The sequence below is a fragment of the Aspergillus welwitschiae genome (assembly GCF_003344945.1).
Source record: "Aspergillus welwitschiae strain CBS 139.54b unplaced genomic scaffold BDQ94scaffold_47, whole genome shotgun sequence".
Classification (NCBI taxonomy): Eukaryota; Fungi; Ascomycota; class Eurotiomycetes; order Eurotiales; family Aspergillaceae; genus Aspergillus; species Aspergillus welwitschiae.
The window spans coordinates 27,106-51,055 of NW_020798741.1; the positions used below are offsets into that span (position 1 = coordinate 27,106).

Genomic DNA, 23,950 nt, shown 5'->3' on the forward strand with positions numbered 1-23,950 from the left:
AGCCACGTACTACCCTAGCAGATGGTTATCAAACGGTGCCTCAACTTCCAGGTCACTTTCTTGTTCTGATCCACCGTCTAGCAAACGGTGAGGCCCGGTTAAAACCCGGAGTTACCCCCACCGGAGCTCCGGGAGATGCAATCTTTGGTCATATGAGAGCCATTGCTTCTGGTTTTGTTGTCACTCCCGCCATTGCCGTTGTCGAATGACGAGTCTGTTTTACAGACTCTGATGGGGTTCATACACCTGATCAGCGTAGCGCGCCGTCGCTTCGCAGTATGATGGGTAACCTTACCGGGTTGTCGCCCCGACGTTCCTGCTGGACTTAAACCACTACGATATTGAATACCACTCGTAGATATCGTTGTAGCGTAAAAGTGTAAGTGATCCGAAAATTAGAGCGAACATCATGGTAGATTAGTCTACATTGACATTGAAGGCCGTCTACAGCAACAACGGCTACCGCTGGCCCCATTTCAAGACAGAACCGTGGATCCGTCCACCTAGGATAATATGATATAGATCATCCTATTAATCTAGCAACGAAGCGATGACGGGGTCGACTCAAGGTAGAGTCAAGATAGCATTAATGCAATCTTGACCAGATGCAGGCCTGTGTTCCCGCCTTCCCCGCTTCTTGTCATCTCGACGCTTCCCCGGAACTTCACCTCCTCACTGAAGGAATGTGGCGGTTAAGATTAGGCTATATTGCCATATTCCAGTCCGATGAATGCTATTCGTGGACCAAAACGACTTCCGATCTCTTGGCCGGAACAAGTCACTCGCTTTAGAGCAGTCGTTTCTCTACGCTGCCTTTTTTACTGGACGAAGATGAAGCTGGTCAGCAGCATGCCCGTCGTGGCGTTGGTAACACCGTGACGCAGGCAGCGATGCGGCCATAGCAGAATACTTTGTGTCCTTCTCCTAATTGGGCTGCATCTGTTCAACTGTTAGTGTCAATGCTCTTGTCTTGGGTTAGACCGGTCATCGTGAGGGGCTGCAATTGCACAGCATGTTCAAACACCCCTCTCAGTCTCATTTCTTGACTGACAGATTTATATCACATAGAACCCTTCCCATACTCCTGTGACCTTCACAGCCTGCTTCCTTCGCACACTCACCCAGACAATCACATCAATACAATGCTGTACGCCGAAGACAACAAACTCATCTTCCGGTTCGACGACCATCTCCTCTGGATACAACCATGGGGCGAGAATGCACTCCGAGTGAGAGCTACCAAGCTGGCTTCCATGCCCACCGAAGACTGGGCCTTATCCTCTAAGGTCACGTCAATCGAACCTGCCATCAGCATTGAGGAGCACAAAGACTCCAGCATTACCAACGGCAAGATCAAAGCCACAGTATCCCAGCGCGGCAAGATCACCATCTACAATCAAAAGGGAGAGAAGCTGCTCGAAGAATACGCTCGCAATCGTCGCGATCTCAAGGACCCCAAATGCAGCGCACTAGAGGTCGAAGCTCGCGAGCTGCGACCAATCCTAGGAGGTGACTTCCACCTAACCATGCGATTTGAGTCGCTGGACCCTAAAGAGAAGATCTATGGAATGGGCCAGTATCAACAGCCGTTCCTCAACCTCAAGGGTGCAGACATCGAGCTAGCGCATCGGAACTCCCAAGCCAGCGTCCCCTTTGCGCTCTCCTCCCTTGGTTACGGGTTCCTGTGGAACAACCCGGCTATCGGACGAGCTGTGTTGGGAACGAATACCATGAGCTTTGAGGCCTATTCTACCAAGGTGCTCGACTACTGGGTCGTTGCAGGAGACAGCCCGGCTGAGATCGAGGAAGCCTATAGCAAAGTCACTGGCTATGTGCCAATGATGCCCGAGTACGGGCTTGGGTTCTGGCAATGCAAGCTGCGATACTGGAACCAGGAGCAGCTTCTTGACGTGGCACGGGAATACAAGCGACGAAACATACCACTGGATCTCATCGTCGTTGACTTCTTTCACTGGAAGCATCAAGGAGAGTGGAGCTTCGATCCTGAATTCTGGCCGGATCCCGGTAAGTCCTCCACATACTTCTAGATATATAAAGAACCCTAATATCAACAATTAACACAATCTACCACCACGCAGACGCCATGATCAAAGAACTCAAATCCCTAAACGTCGAATTAATGGTCTCCGTCTGGCCAACCGTCGAAAACGCATCGACCAACTACCCCGAAATGCTCGAAAAGGGCCTCCTAATCCGACACGACCGGGGGCTCCGCGTGTCCATGCAATGCAACGGCGACATCACCCACTTCGACGCCACGAACCCATCCGCGCGCGCCTACGTCTGGAGCAAAGCGAAACAAAACTACTACGACAAAGGCATCAAAGTATTCTGGCTCGACGAAGCCGAACCCGAGTACTCCGTCTACGACTTCGACCTCTACCGGTACCACGCCGGCAGCAACCTGCAAATCGGAAACATCTTCCCGAAAGAATACGCGCGGGGGTTCTACGAAGGCATGGAATCCGCAGGGCAAACCAACATCGTCAATCTCCTACGGTGCGCCTGGGCTGGGAGCCAGAAATACGGCGCCCTAGTCTGGAGCGGCGACATAGCATCCTCGTGGTCGTCGTTCCGCAATCAACTAGCGGCCGGGCTAAACATGGGTCTGGCAGGGATCCCCTGGTGGACGACAGACATCGGGGGCTTCCATGGAGGCGATCCGTCGGACCCAGCATTCCGGGAGCTGTTCACGCGGTGGTTCCAATGGGGGGCATTTTGTCCTGTGATGCGCTTGCATGGCGACCGGGAACCCAAGCCCGAGAACCGGCCTACGGATTCGGGCTCCGATAATGAAATCTGGTCGTATGGTGAGGAGGTCTACGAGATCTGTAAAAAGTACATTGGGATTCGCGAGGAGTTGCGCGATTACACGAGGGGGTTGATGAAGGAGGCGCATGAGAAGGGAACGCCCGTCATGCGAACTCTGTTTTATGAGTTTCCCGCCGACAAAAAGGCGTGGGACGTCGAGACAGAATATCTCTTTGGCTCGAAGTATCTTGTTGTGCCGGTGTTCGAGGCAGGAAAGAGGTCTGTTGAGGTGTATTTGCCGGCCGGGGCGTCGTGGAAGGTTTGGGGTCAGGATGATGTGATCCATGAGGGAGGGAAGAAGATTCAGGTGGACTGTCCGATTGAGACGATGCCGGTATTTGTCAGGGTCTGAGTCTCGTGGATAGCTTAGGTTGCCTGAAGGTGATGGATGGATGTATGGACGGGGGGTATAGCCGGAGCAGGGTTGGATGTATCGAGTTCCAAATTGTCAGAGAAGGGAGAAATTAGTTCAGCCAACATTCACTAAGTAATCACAAATGTAATCTGTCAGCATGTGTATGTGATAGACTTCACTCTACACCTTAGGTAACTTACAATAAGTTGCTGGGATATCGTAGCCAAAGTGCACGATCCATCAGGTAGCAAGAAACAGTAACTAGGGAGGGGCAAATGACAAATTCAAAGGTGACTTAGATGACCCTTTTTTTTCAATACTTGGGTCAATGGTTTATTTCGTTTCTTTTTTTCTGCTTCATTTTCAGCCTCGCCAAGGAAGAAAAGCAAGAAAGTCGCATGGATGGATGCTTCGACGACTGAATCTCATGGCAAAAGCGTGGCCACTATCGAAGACTAGACAAGTAGCGAACATTCTACAAGATGAGTCTGGAAGCTCTCTTAGATTTCTTCATTTTCCTCTTCGATCGATCTAGTGGCGACCAGGGTCTCCATGAAGATGTCGCCAGTAGCCCCAAGCGTAGCCACAAAATTCAGTCCAGCTTAGCCACATGGCCCAAGGATTGGGTTCTGGCAGGAAAAAGAAAAGGGTATGTATGGCTCAGCCCAGCCACAAACGTATGAATTTATCAATAGGAGGGAATAGTTTCTAGATCTGTAATAGGCGGAGACAGGTAAGACGCAGGAATTTGTCCAGACTGAACAGAGTTTGTGTGTTCTCCCTAGTCGCTTCCTTCTTCCTTTCCAGCCAAGAAGACAGTTGGCCGTCTCACCGTTGGATATACGAACGGGATCGATTGGCCCCCAGAAGAAGTACCAATGTCACAAGTGGAAGTCTGTGCAGAGAGCTATGACTGCTGCGTCTAGTGAACCATAACTTCTGGCAGCGAATCGAAAAGCCTCGCGCGGAATTATGTAACCATTTCAGCTTTCCTCACGCTTCAACCAGTTTTCCTAGCCACTGTAGCTCCGGAAGAGTTGACTCAAAGCGGCCAGTGCAGTGCATATCATGGGTCCTGGTGGGCACCGTCGCATCGCTTGCTTTCTTCACCCTCCCCTTATTTGTTCCTTTCCGTGCCGTCTGGCAGGTATACTCCCGAAGTCTTCCCTGACGGCTCGATTGGAGAGCCAGGAGCGGATCGCCAAAGAGGGGGAGGGCTGCCTAAAGAGGAGTTGAGGGTAGTGGAGATGGCCTCTGACGGAGTAGTTCGCTATGGAGCCGTACGTAGACGCCGACTCGGCAAATGCACGGTCGTCAAAGTCATCGTAGCACGGCTTGTGCAGAAGAATTTGCCGTTCCAGACCCTCTTTTCATTTATTTCTTTTTCCCTCGTTGGTCTTTCGGTTACCTTTGTGGGTTTTTTTCCTTTTGGCAGAGAAAAAAAAAAAGGATTGAGGCCAAAGCTTAACCCTGAATCCTTAGGGACAAAGTAGTGCGACGCCATCGTTTCCATCGTTCCTATTCTCAGTATCACCCCGGGCTGATGTTAGCAAGCGATTGATCCATCAGACCCCATTGCCAGTGGTGCGACAAACCAACCGATCCGACACTCCCTAGTTCCAGTTTCTGACCCGGATGTGCCGAGAATAGACCTGAGGGCTACTAGAAAATGGTAGCCTCCGCAGAAGACTGGGGATTTGACGGGAAAGAAGGGAAATTAAGGAAGAACGGGTGGCTCCAAGGCCATGGAAACGGACCAAGATTCAATCCTTCTTTGGAGGAGGGAAGCGGCCGCCGTTCCCGGGCACGCGGCTAGCTCGTGGGTTCTTTTTCTTGGTTGGATGAGGACGACGGCACATCCACGGCTCCAATGGTCCTTACCTCAGCGCCGGGACTGAAGGCTGAATGGGTCGTGAAGATTGAGTTTTGACCGGGTAGATTGGGTTTATTCGGGTGCACTGGCTTGGTCTGGTTGGCCCGGAGGCCCACTGATGTTCCTGCCACTCGCTACAGTCGGTAATCCGTGAACCATCCTATTGATGATTCACCTCTTGGCCCCAGGTGGCAGGGCCTCCCGTCCCAGGACGTTAGTTGTATGTTACTCTGATCACTCTCTGACCACCACGGGACCTAGGCTGCAGGTGCACACTCATCCGTTGGCACCGGTCACGAATAAACTTCTTTGACAGCGGGAGTGCCGTGGAGAACGAGGCCTGGTAACGGCTTGGATAGAAGCACAACGGGCAACGCTGATGCTGATGCTGATGTTGATGATGTCTTGTGACCCCATTCCAGTTACCAGCTGATTAGAAACGCTGGAAATGGAATCAAGAAGGTGTGGGTGGTGGAAAAAGAGAGTTTCTCACTCGATTTGTCAGATCTCAAGGAAGACTCGAAGCTGGTTGCATTCCAGTTTCGACAAAAGTCAATAGTGCCGTCACATCACATTAATCTGCATTGGTCCAGGAATCCACCACAACCACCATACCAAGACATGGGATCAAGGCGTCAGCTGCATTGGAGAGAGTTCACTGCAGCTCTGACATGGTGGTAGTATCAGCGACAGGCCGCGTCAACACGACGTATCCGGCCTCTAGGATGAGCGATGGAGCTTTCCAGATCTGTGGAAGGGGTAGTACAAGGAAAATCCAAGTAACTCTAGCTGAGCACATTGTATATACATGGATGATGAAGATGATGAAGATAGTATTTTCTTGAGCTGAGGAAAAAGAGAGAGAGAGAGAGTAGTTCTTTCCATCCCTGTACTCTTTCCAGCTCAGGAAGTACCTACCATACAAACACAATGTGTATGTGCCTCGCCTATGACGAAAGAAAGAGCATTATACAACCACTCATCGCTCCAAATACTTTTGCTAGCCATCCATGTATAGTATCAGTATACATCATCCATCCAACATCTTGGATACATCGAGTTATCTACGGGGAACTACCTGGTTACTCTGGCAGATAGGCATAGCTAGTTCAATACCCGACTCCAGACGTATACATACGTATGAACTCTGGATTAGATACTGGAATGGTTACTATTCTGACGGAAGGGTGGTACTGAGGCTAATCCTGCGGTGTAGCCATTATCGCGGCATCATCGCCTCTATCCCCTTAAAGGGATTCGCAAGCGCAAAAACGAAGCGGGGGGAGGATGGTAACTTCGTGGTGGCAGTGAAGTAACTGGGTGTTTCTACTTGGTTACAGATACCAAGTAATGGGTATTGGATAGATACGGTAAATCCATACATCAGTTACCGCGCTGAAGTAAGGTAACACAACCCCCGGTGGGGATCCTGGTCAGCCGGGAGGACGGGGCACAGCAACTCCTTTGTCACACTAAACCCAAAGAGATAATCGGGGCAATGCCCAGCCGGGCATCTGGGAAAGATCGGGGAACCCACATGGTCCCCGAAGGGGAAGACATAAACCCCGATCAGAGAGGGCATCCAATCACGGGCTTTCCTGCCAATTCTTGCTGCGTCCTGTATGTACCCTTCAACACATTCACCACTCCCTCACCCCTCCCCTCTTCTCAAATCTCCACCTCCATCAGATACCGCGCGACGTCATGGGTCTCTAACCATCTACTCCATACTAGCTAACGATGGGAGCCCTTGACTGGGTACCACCGGAATTGATTGCACATTCTCCGACGTCAGAGGGAGGTGAGGACAACAGAATACCTACACACACGTACCTTAGATCTGGACCGCCCCTCTCGATCCATCCATGTTATCACGGGACGGGTTTGACCGTTTTTTTGACCATGGATCAAGGTCCAGGCGAACCCCCAATGCTAGGATACGGAAAACGGATGAACAAAATAAATTCGAAAATTATAACTAGGTGCCACCAAGCAAGGATGATAGGTAGAGAAGGATGCAACAACATAGTACGGACTCGACCTATCCTCGAGAATGTTTCAACACTAGTTCAGACGATGTAGGTAACTTACGATCGCAACCGCCAGTTTACTATTACTGAATGAAGACAATGAATCCTTTTCATCGTCCCCAGGTACTATGTGCCCCAATTCTAATCATGCGCCGGTATAAATCGACAGGGCATGTGTCGGGACTGTGGTACACAAACGGGGTCTACTGACTCGGTAAACGCATGGGAGAAAAAAGGAAGAATAAAAAAAAAAGAATAATAATTTCGCGGAAGAATTATCGATAGCCATGCATTATCTATCTCTATGATACATGAAAGCGTCTCGAATTCAACAAAGGAGGAAGATGAATAGCAGTGTAATAGTAAACTCGTTATTGTCTCAGTGATTATTTTCTGTCTTCTTTACCTGTCTTGAAATTCCATTGGTTCCTCACCCGCGGAAGACAAGAGACTCCCTAACTGACAGCGGTGCTCGGACCTCCTGAGGTTCGCAGATTTGGAGGCCCGACAGTCAGGAAACAGCGGCGGGATGCGAGAGAGCCGTTCGCTCCACTCTTCAACTGACCCCCCCATACAGGGTGTCCTGCAGTCGGGGATCCCTACCCATCTGTCTTGGTCTCTCTCACCCTCTTTCTCTCTCTCGTTACTGGTTTTCTTTTCTGACGGTTACACGACGTCCTGCAGACGCTGTGTGCATGTATGTATGTGTGCGTATGGAGGGACAGGACACAAGGACGGTCGCGGTCGCGGTCTCGCTTAGAACTTGTTGTCTGTCGCTCACTGTTACATATTCTATTGACCTTCTAGTAGTACCGCGAAAAAAATAATCAAAAAATCTGCCTTGTGCCCCCTCAAAGAAACCATATTCAACTAAATCAGTAGCGCACAGTTAGACAGGTACCAAAATTAACATCTTACGCTTCAAAAAAAATAATAATAATAATGATATCGTGGAGCCAGCTGAAGATTTAATATATTCAGTGGCCAGGCACTGCTGAATATATCCCGAATATGGCAAGTGGCAGGGAGATCAATCAGGAATCCCGAGTGCTGCACGCTAAAGGTATGGGTCAACCAGGGTTTATCTCAAATACTTCCCGTGTCTCTGATTGGCAACCCAAGGCCAAGGTACATCGGGGACCATCGACCGGGGTTAAACAAAGTAGTTAGACTAGACCGGGCAAGTTAAGTAGTATGTTGGTCGTAGCACTGTACATCATCGTTACTAGGATTTAGACTCTTGTGGCTCCTTCGTGATATATTCAATAGTACACGGTTCCTTCTGACTTACTTTTGCTTCCGTCCAGCCGGGTCTATAGTAGGTGGTGGCCGCGATGGAGATGGGGTATTTTTTTTCCTATTATTATTTACCTTTCATGTATGTAGTGATGGTACCTTACAGCTGTGTGGAATTGAAACTGTTGGATTGGTCATATGTATAGTAAGTAGTTGTCCATCTGCCTCAGAAATATATATTTCGGCGGGCCGCTCTGGTCTTTTCAAAAGGACGATCACCTCTGATTTTCGTGGTACTTAATACAAAGTACGGAGTAATAATAACTAAGTAGTATCTTTGACAAATGACGTACGTGTGTCGACTCCAGTCTCTTGAAGTACATTAAAAATAATGGGGGAGTCAACTTACTAGTAGTAACCGAGTAAAAAAGCTGTGTCAGTAAGGCGATGTATGACTTGTTCCTGTAAGTAAATAAATATGTATGTAAATCCGTTTGTTTGTTCGTTGTGTACACGGTACTCCGTACCACGAGGTTAGGTAGGCAGATCGCAAGTACCCGTCCACATGGCAGAATTGTAACCCTCCCACGACGTAGATGGCGTTTGACACCGCTCAGAACCACCTCTTTCCCCCCTGTTTATTTATCGAAGTCTACTTACGTAGAAGTTCGATAGCTGTGGATTCATTTTTTGTATTTCATGTGAGACCAAGGCTTTTTTTGTGAGAGTTTTTTTTTTTTTTTTTTATTTCTGTTTCCCGGGGTAACGCCAGTTTATTTTTTGTAGATTCGAGGTAAGCCCAGGCGGGCGGGAACATACGTTAACGGACGTTGACATGGATGGGATGGGGTTCGGGGACCTGGAATGTAATGGAGGTAAATGGTTGTGTATAGTATCTATCCACAAATAATTACTGGGTCACAACAGTTGACGGGATGCTTATGAGCGATTTGGTTGGCGGTCCGGCCCACAACATGATTTGATTTTTTGTTCAGCTTGTGTGTGTGTTTGTGTGTGCGTGTGGAGGCAAAGACAAGAAAGAGAGGGGGTGTGGTGGAAAAGGAAAAATGACTAAAAGATCCAAAGAAGGAGAATGCTATTGTCCATTGAACCTCGTTAAAGCATAGCTAAAACACTATCGCGAGCCGAGACCATCAATTACATTTCTCCAGATCGTACCTGTCAATTGCATTAATCTCGCCTCAATCAAGATTAATCTAAGTGCGTCTCGTCCTTTTGACGAAATTGCAAAAGCCTACCGAGATCGCTCTTTTCCCCCTCCCAAGTCCCCGATCATCATTCCCTGGATAGGACTAGCCCCGCGCTTCCAGAATGACAAATACCTTATTTTGGCAGACCAATCAGCTGCAGATATGGGGCAGTGGTTCGTCACGTCATGCAGTTCAGGTCCTCAGGGGTTCGTGCTTACTAGCCTGTTTAGGTGGGTTGAGGAACCAATTGGTCACTGATACCTCAGTAACTAGGCTGCGGTACTACCAGTATGGCGGTATTGATGACAATTAGGCCCGACCAAGTTACACTCACCGTCCACACAGCCCTTCCTTCGCTTCCATCCTTACTTTACAGGAAGCATGTAGTAGGTTTTTCCATTGCGCGCTCCATGATTTGATGACGTTCAACGGCTTGACTCGTGGCACTCTTTTCCCTGAGGTGCCATATTTTTTCTCTCCCACCGGTGACTTGACACCTGTAAGCGACCTCCGTCAACCGCGCCTTGCTAAGAAAAAATGGAGCTTTGAATTTCCGTTGAGCCGGTGAAGGTGACATTTGGTTACCCACACAGCATTCCGGTAAGAAAATATGTATGTCGCTACTTCCGAAACGATGTAAGGCGGGAGAGGGGGACCATCTGTTGCTCTGTGCTGTAAGAGAGAGAGAGAGTGTGTGTGTGTGTGTGAGAGCGAGCCTGTGACAAGACAAACCCAGCCAATACAGGTCGGATGACCCTGATAATTTCTTCCCCCTCCCCCTTCACACGGAGAAAATCTTTATCAAATTCCATCAGTTCGCGGAGAGGCTAGGCAAGGAAAATAGAAGCCTGGAAGATTTTCTCGGAGACGCCGATGGAGGGTGGTGGTGACCTGGAACAATAGTTACTGCAAGAAGAAACGACGCATGGCAAAACATGGCGATGCCTTCATAGTTGCTAATAGTTCGGACGAGAAGAGTAGATGATAGACCTGCAGAGATGACTGCACGATGATCTGGATCCGATCGTCTTGAACATTTGACGAAGTTTATTGTTCCCCCCCTTCCCAGTTCCCACACCACTGGGAATCGAGGACACACTACGAGGGCCGTCGATTCGCCAAGCGCTCTTACATCGAGCACAGAGTGATCAGCCTAGATCGCCCAATCGCAGCAACGTTGTATCCGATCGAACAAATAGCTCCGAGGGCAAGGTTTTGGTGAATGGATGGCAGGCGAATAGTACTAGTAATCCCATAGTCTAGGATGGTTAACTTTAGCTTCTCAAATGGACCCCATCCATTCCCACCGCTTAGTATGACAGCGGGACGGTACCGGCGTGGTGAGCTGACGAGCACTTTACTCTGTATGGCTTAGGGAAACAGGTAACCCCTCATAAAGGCACTGGTACTTTCCGTTGGTCACGATACATTTGGAATCTTCCGACCTTCCCCGGATGATCGTGACCAAAGTCATCGTAGAAAGGACAATATACGGGGCTTTTTTTATTTATGTACGCACTCCGTAGCTGCAGAGCAGGGTGAGGCTAGTACCTGGCTGGGAGGGCCATGCTCCAGGCGAACAGCCAATGAAGAGGCAGAAGGCCACTCTGCCACATTGATGGGCAATCCCGAAAAGGGGGAACCTGAGGATTCCATGAGATCTATCATACTTCTGTTGCATTGCCTACAATGGTGAGTCTCGTCGCGGATCCCTTACCCGGATAGAACCCTGCAGGTCAAAGTGAGTCAGGAACTTGTATACTGGGTGCTGGTTGGATGGACCGAAGAAAATCTACTTACGTAGTAACCCATTTTTTCTCCCATCCATCTCCCCTTGTGTTTACTCTATACGGCGAATGGGAATGTGGTTCAAGCGTTGCGTCCGAATTAAGCGAGTAATAATAATCCACTGCATAATAGTAGTAGGAGTAGTAAGTCGTACTTAGTACCTATCTGAGCCAACTGCACGGGCATCCACTGTATTGTCCCTAGCCAATCGACTTCAAATCCTTTATCTTCGTTCCTGATCGACTTCGAGATGCAGAAAATAACGACAATGAACCGAGGAGACGGGACAGCGGTCCCGTGTCTCTGGTGCAGAGGGATTCAGATCGAGTGGGCTAGTGAGCATCTGTGTGTAAGAAACGAAACGAAAGCGAGAAAAGATATCCGAGGCAATATGCCGTAATGATTGGTCACCTTAAGGAGTTAAGACCAAGCTGACTAACAATTCGGTGGTGAGAACGAGTCCGATCTTTGGTAATCTCTGGTAAGTGCGCTTGCCTTATGCCTGGCAGCCGGTAGCACCGGCGCGAAGGTACTCCGGCCCAGATTCGAGATTGCGTATGATCCCCATGTCGATCCCAACCCTCCCGGGTATGAGACAAAGCCAAAAGATTCCAAATCTTCAAAGGGCGCTAGCCGGCTCTGCACCAATCACTGCCCCCACTCAAACGGTTCATGTTCTGGGTAACGGCCCACGGGGAGTGGAGGAGGGATCAAGCCTGCGTCCGGTGCGGATGAGGGTTAGCGGCGGCCAATGGGCGCCACCAGCCAAGGGTGAGGCCAAAAGTAGCAGGGTTACAAATCGCTCCATTAGAGTGCTAACTACGTATTGTAGTAGTAAGTATCTATCTAGTACTTTACTCGAGGGTAAAAAAAGTGGAAAAAAAAAAAAGCCTTCATGGCTGGCTGATGGATATGGTCTCGAATTGAATTCCTGCAAGCAATAGTAGCTATAGTGGTGTTGGAAGGAGGGAAAATAAACTTACCCAGTATTTGGTAGCAGTGAACAATGCGCAACAAGAATTGTCATCTCAATAGTAGAAATCATAGATGAAGCGCAATGTATACCTAGACTGGATAAGCCATGACTCGCTCCTTTGCCTACAATGGCCCTTTTTGCCTATCAACTTGCCTGGGGAGAAGAAGGAGGAGGGGGGGGTGGTGGTGCGGGCGCCTGTCCACGATCTCGGTACACCTTAACGCCATTATGCAACCACTCGGAGGTGCTCTTTGTCATTTTTCCGCATCTTTCTCAAATCGGCAATCTACTTCCCTGTCCCCTGCTCTCTCTCTCTTTCTCTTTTTCCCTGCCTTTCCTCCCCTCCATCAGAATTTCTAATTCCGAGGTTGCCCGCCCCGCCTGACTGACCCATGGAAACCCATCCGGTCAGTATGACCACTCCTATGCTCATTCGCCTACCTCCAGACCGTTTCTGCCGCTCCCGTTTTCCTGTCAGGGCCTGAACTTTGACGAAGCATGGGCCAGTCCATACTTACCTAGTAGTAGCAGTCGAAACTGGGTCTGGTGGATAGATCGCCCATGGTCTGCAGTCTGCCATAAGAAGCGGAAAAGGGCCGTGAACTAACCAACTAGGTTTGGGATTTTCCCGTTTGGTCGACGCCCGACTGATCGGTACCGTAGACTTGCTCGCACTTTTTCTCCCTCTTGTGTTTGGAAAAGCATCCACAAATTTAATTAATTCTCCCTGTCGTGCTGCTATTATTGTACGTTTCATCGCTCCTATCTGTCGGATCAGCTGGGCTGATGCGGGAAGTTGGAATTTCTCATCCATCCATCCTTTACTATTCTTTCCGGTCAAGGCAATTAGTCTCTATCGACAGGGTTTTGTCACCAACAGGATTAAACTATCAGCGATGGATGGGTAGATCAACCGCCCAGGATGTGATGTCCGAGAAACGCCGTAGTCAAAAATCACATTCTGGATAGCATGCTTGGTAGATGCCCTGTGTGGCACACCGTAACATGGCACTCGTGTCAACCAGGGTAGCCTTGCTACAGATACGATTCATGGAATGGGGTCCCCTGGACGTCTCAGCCTGCTTCTTGTCTCTTCCACAATGTCTTCGATACCGCAATTCTCAGAAGAAGACGGGGGGGGGCAAATTAGTTGCAGAAAAAAAGGACCAAGTCTACTGTAGAGTATCCATCTCTATGCCTCACTACACCAGTAATAATAGCATCATCCATGATCCCTGCTGCAACACCGATCCTCTGGTAAGAATCAGTCACTAGGTTAGCACCTATACTAGGTATTGGATAGTGGCAAATCCTCTCCCCACGATCCGGAAACGCCAGCTTCTGGGACTGCTGCAACTGATCCTGATAGCTGCCCTGTTTCCTTTTTTCCAGCCCCTCCGTTGGTCGTGTGGTTGCTTTGCAATTCTTTTCTCTCCTCCCCCCCCCTGTCAATTGATGGGTCTGAATTACCCAAAGGAGATACTGCAAGAAGTTTTGCCCGTCAACTTCACATTTCCCCACTTTGACCTCAAAAGATCGGTTCTAGTCCAGACACACATAATTTTATTATTATTTCTTATTTTCTTTTTGTCATCATATAGCCCGCATCCGCAGTGCCTCCCATAGTCACAGCCTGGGGCGTCAAAAGGGCAGTAGTAGAGCTATGGATGGAGGTCAATCTAAATTAATCAATGAACTAGCCTAGTAGGTCTGTGCCCCTGGGCTAGCTCTGCCTCCTTGAGGAAGGCTACCTGAGGTGGTACCTGCCTAATACTAAGTAGCTGCCCCCTACTAACCAGGTACTACCTGTTACTACTACTAGTGACTAGTGTATTTTACACGCATACTGCGGTACCAAAAGTAAACTATACGGAGAATACCATACATACCAGCGGGTACTGAATGGGGCGTCAGGAAAATAAAAAAATAAAATAAAAAAGAGGGTGGGGGGGAAGAGTCAGAAAATCGGAAAACAGAAAATCAAAAATCGATTAGGAAAAAATAAAATCATCACAACAATAAAAAAAATTAAAAATCCAATTCCAAAAAAAATCAATAATAGTTGGCATTTATTATTATTAAATTTATTCCTCCGACACAACTGTCAGCTCCGAGATCTTGGATCAGATCTTCTCCTATAGCGTGCTCTAAGTGTGGAGCAGTAGCCATTTTTCTCTGACCCGTCTCCCTGGTCATTGTATTCTGCTGCTGCTGCTTGTTGCTATAATAGATGATCGTAACCTTCATCTCCATCGCTCCTTGACACCACTATTGTCTATCGCCCTTTCTCTAATTCCAATTCCCCCTTCCGGGTCTCACCTCTCTTCCTATATATCTACCACCTCGACGACGCACCTTCGAACCTTATTCTTTCTCCATCATCAAACAAACTCTCTCTCCCAACTTCCCACTCTTCCTACATAACCCAACAGCTCGGTTGCGTGGTCATTGCTCCTCCCTCCTTGCTTGCCTACTATCTACCCTTCTCTCGTCCCTTATCCATCACCCGCGTGTGTCTACACTTGTGTGTGTGTGCGTGTGTGTGTCTCTGGTCTAGTCCGCTCCGGGTACACTAAACCTCCCACACAACCACAACCCCACGGTAAGAAGCCTGTTCCCTTTAAAGACGTCAACCCTTCCCCGCCCACGCATAGTACCTGAACTCTGTCGGCGCCCCCCTTCGACTGTCCAACTCTCTTTAAAAACTCTCCGACCTCCTGGCATTTTCTGAAGTCTAACATTACATCGATAGATTCTCCAACTACCTAAATTCTTCCATCAATCACTCGGATTAATTTTCCCTTGCCAACTACTTCAGCAATGGCTCCCACTCATCGTCGTGGACCCTGGGTTCCTGAAGAGGACCAGTTGCTCCTTCAGTTGGTTCGCGAACAAGGCCCCAACAACTGGGTTCGCATCTCTCAGCACATGCACTACCGCTCGCCCAAGCAATGCCGCGAGCGCTTCCACCAGAACCTCAAGCCCTCTTTGAACCGTGAGCCCATCTCTGCTGAAGAGGGCTTGATGATCGAGCGGATGGTGAACGAAATGGGCAAGCGCTGGGCCGAGATCGCACGACGCCTTGGAAACCGCAGCGACAATGCGGTTAAGAACTGGTGGAACGGCAGCATGAACCGCAAGAGAAGAGGTCTCCCTACCTCCAGCTCGCCTCACGCCGGACGCACAATGCACGGACGGGTCGAGGCCCCATATGCGCGGGCCTCTCTGTCCATGAGCAGCCCCATCAGCCGCTCTCGCTACTCTTCCATCTCCAACGACAGACCTCTGACTTCCTGGACCAAGTCTCCCTCATCTCGGAGGGATTCCTTCTCCGCTGCTTCCATCGACTGCCCCCGCCAGTTGACCCCGATCTACACACTTCCTGCTCTTAACCGCCCAGTGGAAACTCCTCTCACATCGCCTGCATTCTCCGAAGCTTCTTCCATGGAACCTCCCTCGATGATCTCGGACCACAACTCCGTTTCTTCCTCCTCTCCCAGGACCATCGCCTCGCCACAGCTTCTTCCCCTTCCGGTGGACATGAGACAGCAATACGGCGACTTCCGCAGGCAGAGCACTTCGGACGATATCTACGCCTATCACGATCTGTCGTTGAAGCAACGGTGGATCTCCGATCACCAGCAATGGAACCAGCACACTCCGCTATCTCCCACATGGTCTGCTCCGATCGAAGACAAGACGGAAGCCCCGCGCGACTCGCGGATGGGCCTTCAGAACTTGCTCAACTAAATGACGATAGCTCCCATTGCTGGATATGATCACACGACCTTTTCTTCTGTCATCGATTTTCTATGGGAAATTTTATGTACATGACCTCCCGACCCTCGTCACTCCTTTGTTTGGCATAATTTCCTTTGTACTTATATCATCACCTCATGTATATTGTCTTTTTGGATGGTTCGGCTCGGCTATTTCCACTGCGGGTCACGTGGATACGGCCCGGTTTCCTTACGGTACCAAAGAAAAGCATTCGGGATCTCCTTTTGTCATAGTTATTGTGTTCCCTTCCCTTATTTTCTTTGTCGCTCATCATTTGGCTTACTGGGTATGGGGTTAATCATTGTGTATAGAGGAGATTGAGGAGTGCTGTCCATTGTTTTGCATGTATATGGCTGGGTTTTGGAGACTTTTGGAAAGTACTGTGAGCTTGGATCTAATAATACCCCATGACTGTTGGTTGTTACATCGCGCTATCGACCAGATGATCGTTTAATGATACATTAATAATACTTCCACTCAAATAACTCTACTCTTCTATCCCTTCAGTTGTAAATTCCGATTACTGTTTCTTATAAATTTCTCCTCGACACTGCCACCTCCACTCACCATTCTGGATGGGGTCTTGGTACTTTTGGGATGTTATTTCCGGATTTGGCAGGCTTACTTTTGGGCGCCAGCCAGGCTTGACCGTTGCACCCATGGACGAGCCCAGGAGGATGATAGGGGGCGAGGGGCCCACTGGAACAACGCCGCATATCCTCCGTGACTGTGGCTGGCTGTCATCAGCTCCTGTCTTCCATGAAAGCCGCGGAATCTTGAGGTTCAGAACGCAAGGGGCGACCCAAAGTTACGAGGCGAGACCGCATGAGAGAGACACGAGCAGGTCAAGGAGGGAAGGCAGCGTGACAGTGCAATTACTGGTTAAACCCCGGGAAATCTAGAAGTGGAAAAAAAATAAAAAAATAAAAAATAATAATAATAATAATAATAACAATAAATAAATAAATAAATAAATAAATAAATAAAAATTTAAAATAAAAGAAAGAGGCCCAAAATGGAATCTGGGTCATGAAAAAAAGAAGAATACTATGATTTACGAAGTCACATTTGAAGGGGGTGGGAACATCACCACATACATACATACATACATACAAGGTTGGATGAACAGAGACACAGCAGTAGCAACACCGGACAGCATCCACCAACCGTCGTTGGCGCATGGCAGACCACCTCCACGGAAAAGTGGAATGGATAGGTCCATTTAGGAACACAGTTGACGACTGTCTGATCCAATCCTTCCACTTGGAGTTTGGGGATTGGCATGACGAATGGATGGGTGGATTTTGGAAGTCGTGATGGTTCATGCATAACGGCCACTGTCATGGAAGTGCTCTCAATGGCCGGAAAGCCTTACCCTTTCCCCCCTCCCCTCCACTACCACCACCACAACTTCCTCCTACTGAAGTACTACATTAACTTGGCCCCAGTTGGGATGGGCTCTAGGAGGTAAGGTTGATAGCCAGACAAAGTTTATCCCAGGGATTTGGTGGATTCCGATTTGACTTCGGTTGATTCGCCAGCGCCCCTCCCTTTCCTTGTCTACCCTCCCTTTCTTTACTCGTTTGCGCACATGTCGCTAACGGTCTCGAAGCAGGGCTGTCCCGTTTTGATTTCTGTTTCTTATTTATTTATTTACTTTTATTTTACGTTGTGTTGTTTTGACCTTTGCGCAAGCATTCGACCTGAATAAGGTAAGTAAGCTTGTTGGACATTGAACAACCGCCTGTCTCATTTGGGACCCATCCGCGGTACGAGAGTTATGGGGGGATGGGGAATTCGACGGGCTTCATTCCCCCATGGACTTCTTGTCATGTCAGCAGTCGAGCGGTCCCCGAATCGGGCTCCAAAATGGCCTATAGTCAAGAACAGGCAGAAGAAAAGCTAAAAACAAAAAAAAAGAAAAGATAAGACAAAAGTGAAAATGGAAAAAGAAATATAACGAAGCGCAAAAGGACGAACGATAAGAACAATGAGCAGCCTTTCCTACTTTCCCCTCCATTCCCGCCACATTTTCCTCAAAGATGTGCCCCTACTACGACCTTCCTGGTCTGGACTTGGTGTCCAACTCACTAGTGGCTTTTTGGGCTATCCCAATCGTGACGTGCTGCTCGGAGACATGGCTGCTTCTTTCCAACCTGACTCGCCACACTCGCGACGGATACCAAGCCACACCCAGTGAAGGGGAGGGTGCTGCACGTATGCCGATCAGGCAATCACCATGACTGATCAAGAATGAAGGCATCGGCGGGGTCACCGAACGCAGGAGCTGTAATCCACTCGGGGGTGTATGCACTGGCACTCATGGAGTGTCTCCAGTTCTCTACGCTGTGCATACCCACGACTTGTGGTCTGTTTCAGCCAATCTAACATCTCACACGCACCACTGTTGCGCTGCCATGCGTGCATGAGCATACCAGCTCCTGCTCGCCTACCGGTAGGCGGTGCAGATTCAGCTGGGGTCAAGGTTGGGTGGAGTCAAGTCCAAGGGTGAGGGAAGGATGATGCAGCTCGTCCTGGAGGACGTTGGCTCGCCAGTGACCCTCTCTGACGACCATTTGCCGATAGAGAATCCCCTACGATTCGTATCGAGTACGCATGACTATGTAGATATCTCTCAGACGCATAGGTTACACATCAGTACATCCACATACACAGACACACCTACCAGGTTAGGCATACTCTGACACAAAGGTTCCGGGGGTTACACAGGACCAAATTTGGGCCTTTCTTGTGACGTTGAATCGCTTATCAAGTTCCAGAACAAATATAGCATGAAACAAGACCTTCTACATCCGTGCCAGTCGCACCACGCGGGAACCCAGCACTCCAGTGAAGTAAAGGAGTTCGACAATACGGGGTTGACTACAATTGCCAACACCAACACCAACAATGGCCTAGTGAGGAAATGAAGCAGCAGCAGCAGCAGCGGCAGCAGCAAATCAGTCACCGCCGGCGCACTGGATCTGGAGCCCTGCCGGCCAAGAGATTCTCGCATTAATTAACTACCGCTGATCTTTTTTTACATCTGATTTGGAATTCTGGTCACTAGCGCCCCGCTAATCCACTTCCGTCCACTCGCGACATGCACACCGTGACGTACCCTCAGTTCCATCCCCGATCCTCCATCCTGATTTGACAGACGGACTAATTAGGAGATTTGCACCCTTCACATTATGGGGGAGAGAGGGTGGTGAACGACAACCGATCTGTTCATCTCGTTACCACTCATCCAAGTTTCCCCCCTTCCTCCTGTTCTGGTTCGAGCATGTTCCGCTTCTCCGATCCATTGGTCAAGGATGAGAGAGGGCTTGGCAGTGGAGCCCTGGGCGACCGTTACACAATCTCCACGATGGCATATTATTCTGGTGGAAGCATCGAATGAGGTTCCAGCATCCGAACCTGCTGCGGATGCTCTGCAGATAGAGCAACTCAAGTTCCAACAGCGCATCCATGGATCCCCTCTGAACACACGACCCAAGATACGGGGTACGTCAGTTGCCAAGCAGGCAGACAAGTCCGGCCAAGCGATCGTCGATATTAACAATTAATGTTCGAAATTGATTAGGCCCCAGGCACACACACGCACAACGCTCAGTCAACTGTCTGGATGCATTTAAAATTGATTATGGTTAATTTGTAGTATATTGCAGTCTATCACCACTACTGCCGCCGGGTATAGCATCCTGACAGCTGAAACAATCCACCTCCAACAATTCAGTTAGTGAAGCAATCTACAAACCTTTGTCAGTGTCAGGTTATTTTTAAAGCTGTCTCGTTTATCCCCATTCCCATCACAAACCCCCCCTGCCGACTCTATCGGCCATCTGGTCGCCTGCCCAACAGAGCCGATGCGGTTGTTTCGGGGACCTTAATATACCACTGTGGGGATTAGTGCGTTCAGCCAAAGAGAGGGAAAAGAGAAAGATGTTGAATCATTGGCGCACCTCTTCATTCATCCCACACCCCCTGTCTTCTGCCCAAATGATGCGACATTAGTATCCGATATTATTAGTATGATTCTGTTACTTCTCCCCATAACTCTTGGTTTGTACTAGTGATGTGGATTTGTAGTTGAAGCGTTGAGGCGCGAATATCCCTTTTTTTTTTATCCTAAGAGAACCAACCTATGGAGTAGTTTGACTAACTATTCTCAGATTTACGGTTTGATTTTCCCTTCTTCCCGCACCCGGTTTGATCGTCAGCTATGCAGATTTATGCATGGATGGGGAGCTCTTATTGTTCCAGATAGATTGTTTATAACAGCTTTCTTTCTCTCCTTCTCTGCCTCCTCAGGTCTAATATTGCCACTCCAATAGTCGCTGGGTGCTGCGCCCTCCCAACTATTACCTTCCCCCCAAAACCAAAGCCCAAAGGGGGCGGCGCAGACACCATTCAGCTGAGCTCGTATGATCCTCATACATCATACACCATACACTCAACAACAATCCTATCCCATAACGGACGTTGTTATTACCATTAACGCCCAACATCCATCTACTTCCGATACCTGACCAGAAGGAGGAGGAGAATGGGGGCGAAAACAGAACCAGAAACGACCCCCAAACTAAAAGCAAAAAATAAAATCAAAAATAAATCTACGATATCTACAAAAACCTCCTCTCGATCTGATCGAATCAAATCAACCCTAGCCGATTTCCTCAAACGGAAAAAGCTCAACATCACTACTAACCCGCCCGCTCCGCCCGCCCAACGATTTGATTGATTTTCCCCGATCCATTCCATCCCATCCTCATCCATGGATCCATTCATCCCACCCACACTGGTTTGATCTCCTCCCACCGGCCCAATCCCTCTCGTCACGATTCTAGTCGCTTCTCCGTAATCATCCACTTCTAACCACTCAGAACCTCTTCTCCCCTCCCCAGCCCGTGAGTAGTGATCTTCCCGCGGTCCCTGCGAGGCAGAGTCTACCTACTTACCGCCGGTCGGCGCGGTTAAAACGTCCTTTCTCCAAGCGACCGACCCAGAACCAAGGGTTGGCTTTTCTCTCTTAGTCCGAGTGCTGTGTTTATGTGAAACGGTCGCGCGAGGCGCTGTGCCCACGATTTACATTCGGTTAGAGAGGCATTCCCACCCTCCTCCTCTTTCTCCTGAATCGAAGGGGATGGATGGATGGGATCGAATCTGGAGAACTTGAAATCGGAAACGAAACGTGATCGATGAGATGGGTGGTGGTGGTAGTAGTGGAGCTTTGTTCGCTACGAGGACGAGGCTGGAGATCGATCACTGTACACGTTCTATCGGTTCACAATGGTAAACTAGTATTTCTCCTTATGAGGATTTTTTGGATTCTCCCCCCATCTCCTATTTCTGATGAACCTTCCCTTTTGGTGGGCTTCGATATCGGAGTGTTGGACTTTTTTGACTTTTTTTTTTCTCCCCTTCGGATAAGGGATCGGGACGGGACTTTCGGAAGAATATTGTATCTACTTACCGTACGTACCGTATCTGCGGATAGGATAGGATAGGATAGATACACGGCACGCACACACCTACCTTATTCTGTTGAGGCTTGCTTTCACAAGGCGGGAAAATACAGCCGCCGCTGCTACTGCTACTGCTACTGACAATGATAACGTATCAATTAGGTAGGTTGTAAGCAAAACCCCATGAGGCCAGCCAAACGATAACCGGAGAAAAAAAAAAGGAGTGGGTCTCAACTCACCCTTTCTTTCTTTCTTCCTTTCCTTCTGGCCCCCTCTCCCCTGCTGCCCAGCCTGGCCCTGAACAGTGAGTGCAGCAGGCATGACATGACACAAACCCCCCCTCCCTGTCTCGCCAGTTTTATCCAGATTGATAAGTAGTGCCCAAGCTTAATAGTGGCTGATATAGATTACTTTACCGCATAGCATACTCAGTAGAGTATAGTAAGTAAGCTATGTGTAGATGGGTCGCTGTTAACTTCTTACCGTTTATTCTTGTTTAAGCTTCAACCCCTTTTTTTTCATTTAAAATAAACTCATCCATGGAAATTGACTTTTTACCGTTCCGTTGAACTTTCCCTTTCGTTGCGAGGTAGGTAACCGGTACAAGAATAATGCTAATCGGAGGTAGAATTTGGCCGCGTTCCGAAGCATAATTCCAGTATGGCAATGGCAGCGGTACCCATGGCGGCGGGTATATCCGATGGAAATTGCAAAACCACCTACCTAATATGACTGATGAAATTTGAGATCTGAAAATTGGTCCTGAGCTTGAGCTCCATTGCTACTTACTTAGTTCACCACTATCTAGGGCATGTGTTGAGTTTCAACAACGCGGGAAATAAAAGACAGATTTAGTAGAATTGGAAAAGGTTCCAGACAATCAATTCCATCCATCCCACACGCTCCATCTCCAAGTGGTGGTGCTTAGGTTAGTGCGGGCTGAAAGAAAGAGACCAGGGAGAGGATTAGGCATCCCGCGCGCTAATTGGTCAAGCGTAAATACGTACTTTTACCTCCTCATACTTCTATTGCTGAGGGGAAATCATGGTTTAAGAATAAATTAATTGCTTCCCTTTGCATATACCCTATGAGGTTAGTTAACTGTGCAAGTGCGGAGTGTGTCCGTTGCTTTAATGGGTAGTAAGCTACTAGCTAGCTAGCTAAGGGGAGTTAAGTCTTGCCCGCATTTCCGGGTGGTTTTATTCGTCTGTCGGACCGGGATAGCGGCGCTGCGCCTATAGCGGAGGACGATATTATTGTGGTGGGAGAGGTGGGTGGTATCTTTGATTCGATTGTTCCGGGGGGGGGGGAGGAGGTTGAAGCTGGTACTTATTGTAATCATCATTTGATTTCATTGTGATTGGGGTAGTACTTAGTGTATGTTAGATAGACACTGCATGCATTACTGTCATTATGTAGATATCTCTACTACGTACTATTTATCAACGCCACTGCATAATTCTCCTCCCAGATACATACAAAGTATCTTCCTCTCCCACTTCAGGGTCTAATTACTCAGGGATCCATCAACCAACCCCAATAGTACGGCAGGGTCATGACGACGACGCCGCCGACCTATCCATTAATCCCACTCCGTCTTTATTTCTCCTCTCTACTAATCCTTCAGTCTAACTACGGAGTTAGTCTACTAGATACTAGACTAAAGGCAGCGACACCACCCCCCTGGAACAGAGTGGAACCACTGGCCACCAGCAGAACTAAGTTAGCGCAGCACAGTCTCGACGTTGAGATTTGAGCCGATTCCCATCACATGATTGGATGTCGGAGGATCTCGGTGTGGGAGGTGAGTGGGTGATCGATGATCGACTTGGCCAGGTTAGGATTAGGGTACCCGCCTTGCCGGTCCGCCCGTGATCGGCAAGCAAAAACGCAACTAAATCGCTGGGAATTTTAATTTTTTTTTTCTGAAATCGTGGTTTGGTTATAATAAGTTAGTTCGTATTCTGTAACGCTACGCTATTTTACTGAGGGAGATGGGGTTGGGTAATGTGAGGTGTCATTTTTGGTACCTGAAGGAAAGTAGCATATAGGATATTATGAAGTATATGGAATTTGATGATTTCAGTTCTTTTCTCATGTAAGCTTTCATGATAATGAACATATTCCCAATTTGTACATAAAAAGCGAGCAAGCAAGCAAAAGCGCATCAATGCTCCCCGAGCGCAGGGACCCCCCCGAAAAACACTAAGTAGATAGTTACCTTGTTGATGGATAGACAGACGGACGGACAGTCGACTTACCGCACACCTACACAGACCACTTTCCCAATTTGAGTGCGACTGCGATTCAGCCAAGGCACACCAGCTTTCCGACACCATTGACAAGTATTTGTCAACTGGGTGGGTCCCTCCCGGTATACTCCGTATGACACTAAAAGTTA

The 23,950-nt window shown here is 48.7% G+C and overlaps 7 protein-coding genes across 7 annotated transcripts; 5 read left to right on the forward strand and 2 right to left on the reverse strand.

The window, feature by feature from the left end:
- The first annotated feature begins 960 nt into the window (after positions 1–960).
- BDQ94DRAFT_99548 (putative glycosyl hydrolase) lies at positions 961–3,306 on the forward strand. Its single transcript, XM_026776995.1, has 2 exons — positions 961–2,025; positions 2,100–3,306. The coding sequence occupies exons 1-2, from the start codon at positions 1,143–1,145 to the stop codon at positions 3,182–3,184; spliced, it is 1,968 nt and encodes a 655-aa protein (XP_026621239.1). The 5' UTR covers positions 961–1,142; the 3' UTR covers positions 3,185–3,306.
- A 209-nt stretch (positions 3,307–3,515) lies between these two features.
- Positions 3,516–6,798, forward strand: BDQ94DRAFT_162934 (uncharacterized protein; the record flags this gene model as incomplete). Its single annotated transcript, XM_026769639.1, has 15 exons — positions 3,516–3,518; positions 3,555–3,650; positions 3,733–3,813; positions 3,911–4,112; positions 4,196–4,590; positions 4,738–4,859; positions 4,968–5,060; positions 5,171–5,203; positions 5,329–5,403; positions 5,483–5,588; positions 5,654–5,860; positions 6,079–6,083; positions 6,247–6,361; positions 6,401–6,460; positions 6,505–6,798. The coding sequence occupies 15 exons, from the start codon at positions 3,516–3,518 to the stop codon at positions 6,796–6,798; spliced, it is 1,887 nt and encodes a 628-aa protein (XP_026621240.1).
- A 7,768-nt stretch (positions 6,799–14,566) lies between these two features.
- On the forward strand, positions 14,567–16,567 carry flbD (putative MYB family conidiophore development protein FlbD). The gene is made up of 2 exons (XM_026767943.1): positions 14,567–14,903; positions 15,054–16,567. The coding sequence occupies exon 2, from the start codon at positions 15,122–15,124 to the stop codon at positions 16,049–16,051; it is 930 nt and encodes a 309-aa protein (XP_026621241.1). The 5' UTR covers positions 14,567–14,903; positions 15,054–15,121; the 3' UTR covers positions 16,052–16,567.
- Positions 16,568–16,605: 38 nt separating this feature from the next.
- BDQ94DRAFT_152334 (uncharacterized protein) lies at positions 16,606–16,990 on the forward strand. The gene has a single exon (XM_026767944.1). It carries the CDS (start codon positions 16,657–16,659, stop codon positions 16,981–16,983), a length of 327 nt encoding a protein of 108 aa, XP_026621242.1. The 5' UTR covers positions 16,606–16,656; the 3' UTR covers positions 16,984–16,990.
- A 2,225-nt stretch (positions 16,991–19,215) lies between these two features.
- On the reverse strand, positions 19,216–19,627 carry BDQ94DRAFT_152336 (uncharacterized protein; the record flags this gene model as incomplete). Its single annotated transcript, XM_026767945.1, has 1 exon — positions 19,216–19,627. A coding segment is annotated over exon 1 (277 nt), but the record flags the coding sequence as incomplete, so codon positions are not given.
- A 473-nt stretch (positions 19,628–20,100) lies between these two features.
- Positions 20,101–20,704, reverse strand: BDQ94DRAFT_152337 (uncharacterized protein; the record flags this gene model as incomplete). The annotated part of the gene is made up of 1 exon (XM_026767946.1): positions 20,101–20,704. A coding segment is annotated over exon 1 (215 nt), but the record flags the coding sequence as incomplete, so codon positions are not given.
- A 116-nt stretch (positions 20,705–20,820) lies between these two features.
- Positions 20,821–21,769, forward strand: BDQ94DRAFT_152338 (uncharacterized protein). The gene has a single exon (XM_026767947.1). It carries the CDS (start codon positions 21,283–21,285, stop codon positions 21,589–21,591), a length of 309 nt encoding a protein of 102 aa, XP_026621245.1. The 5' UTR covers positions 20,821–21,282; the 3' UTR covers positions 21,592–21,769.
- Positions 21,770–23,950: the final 2,181 nt, after the last annotated feature.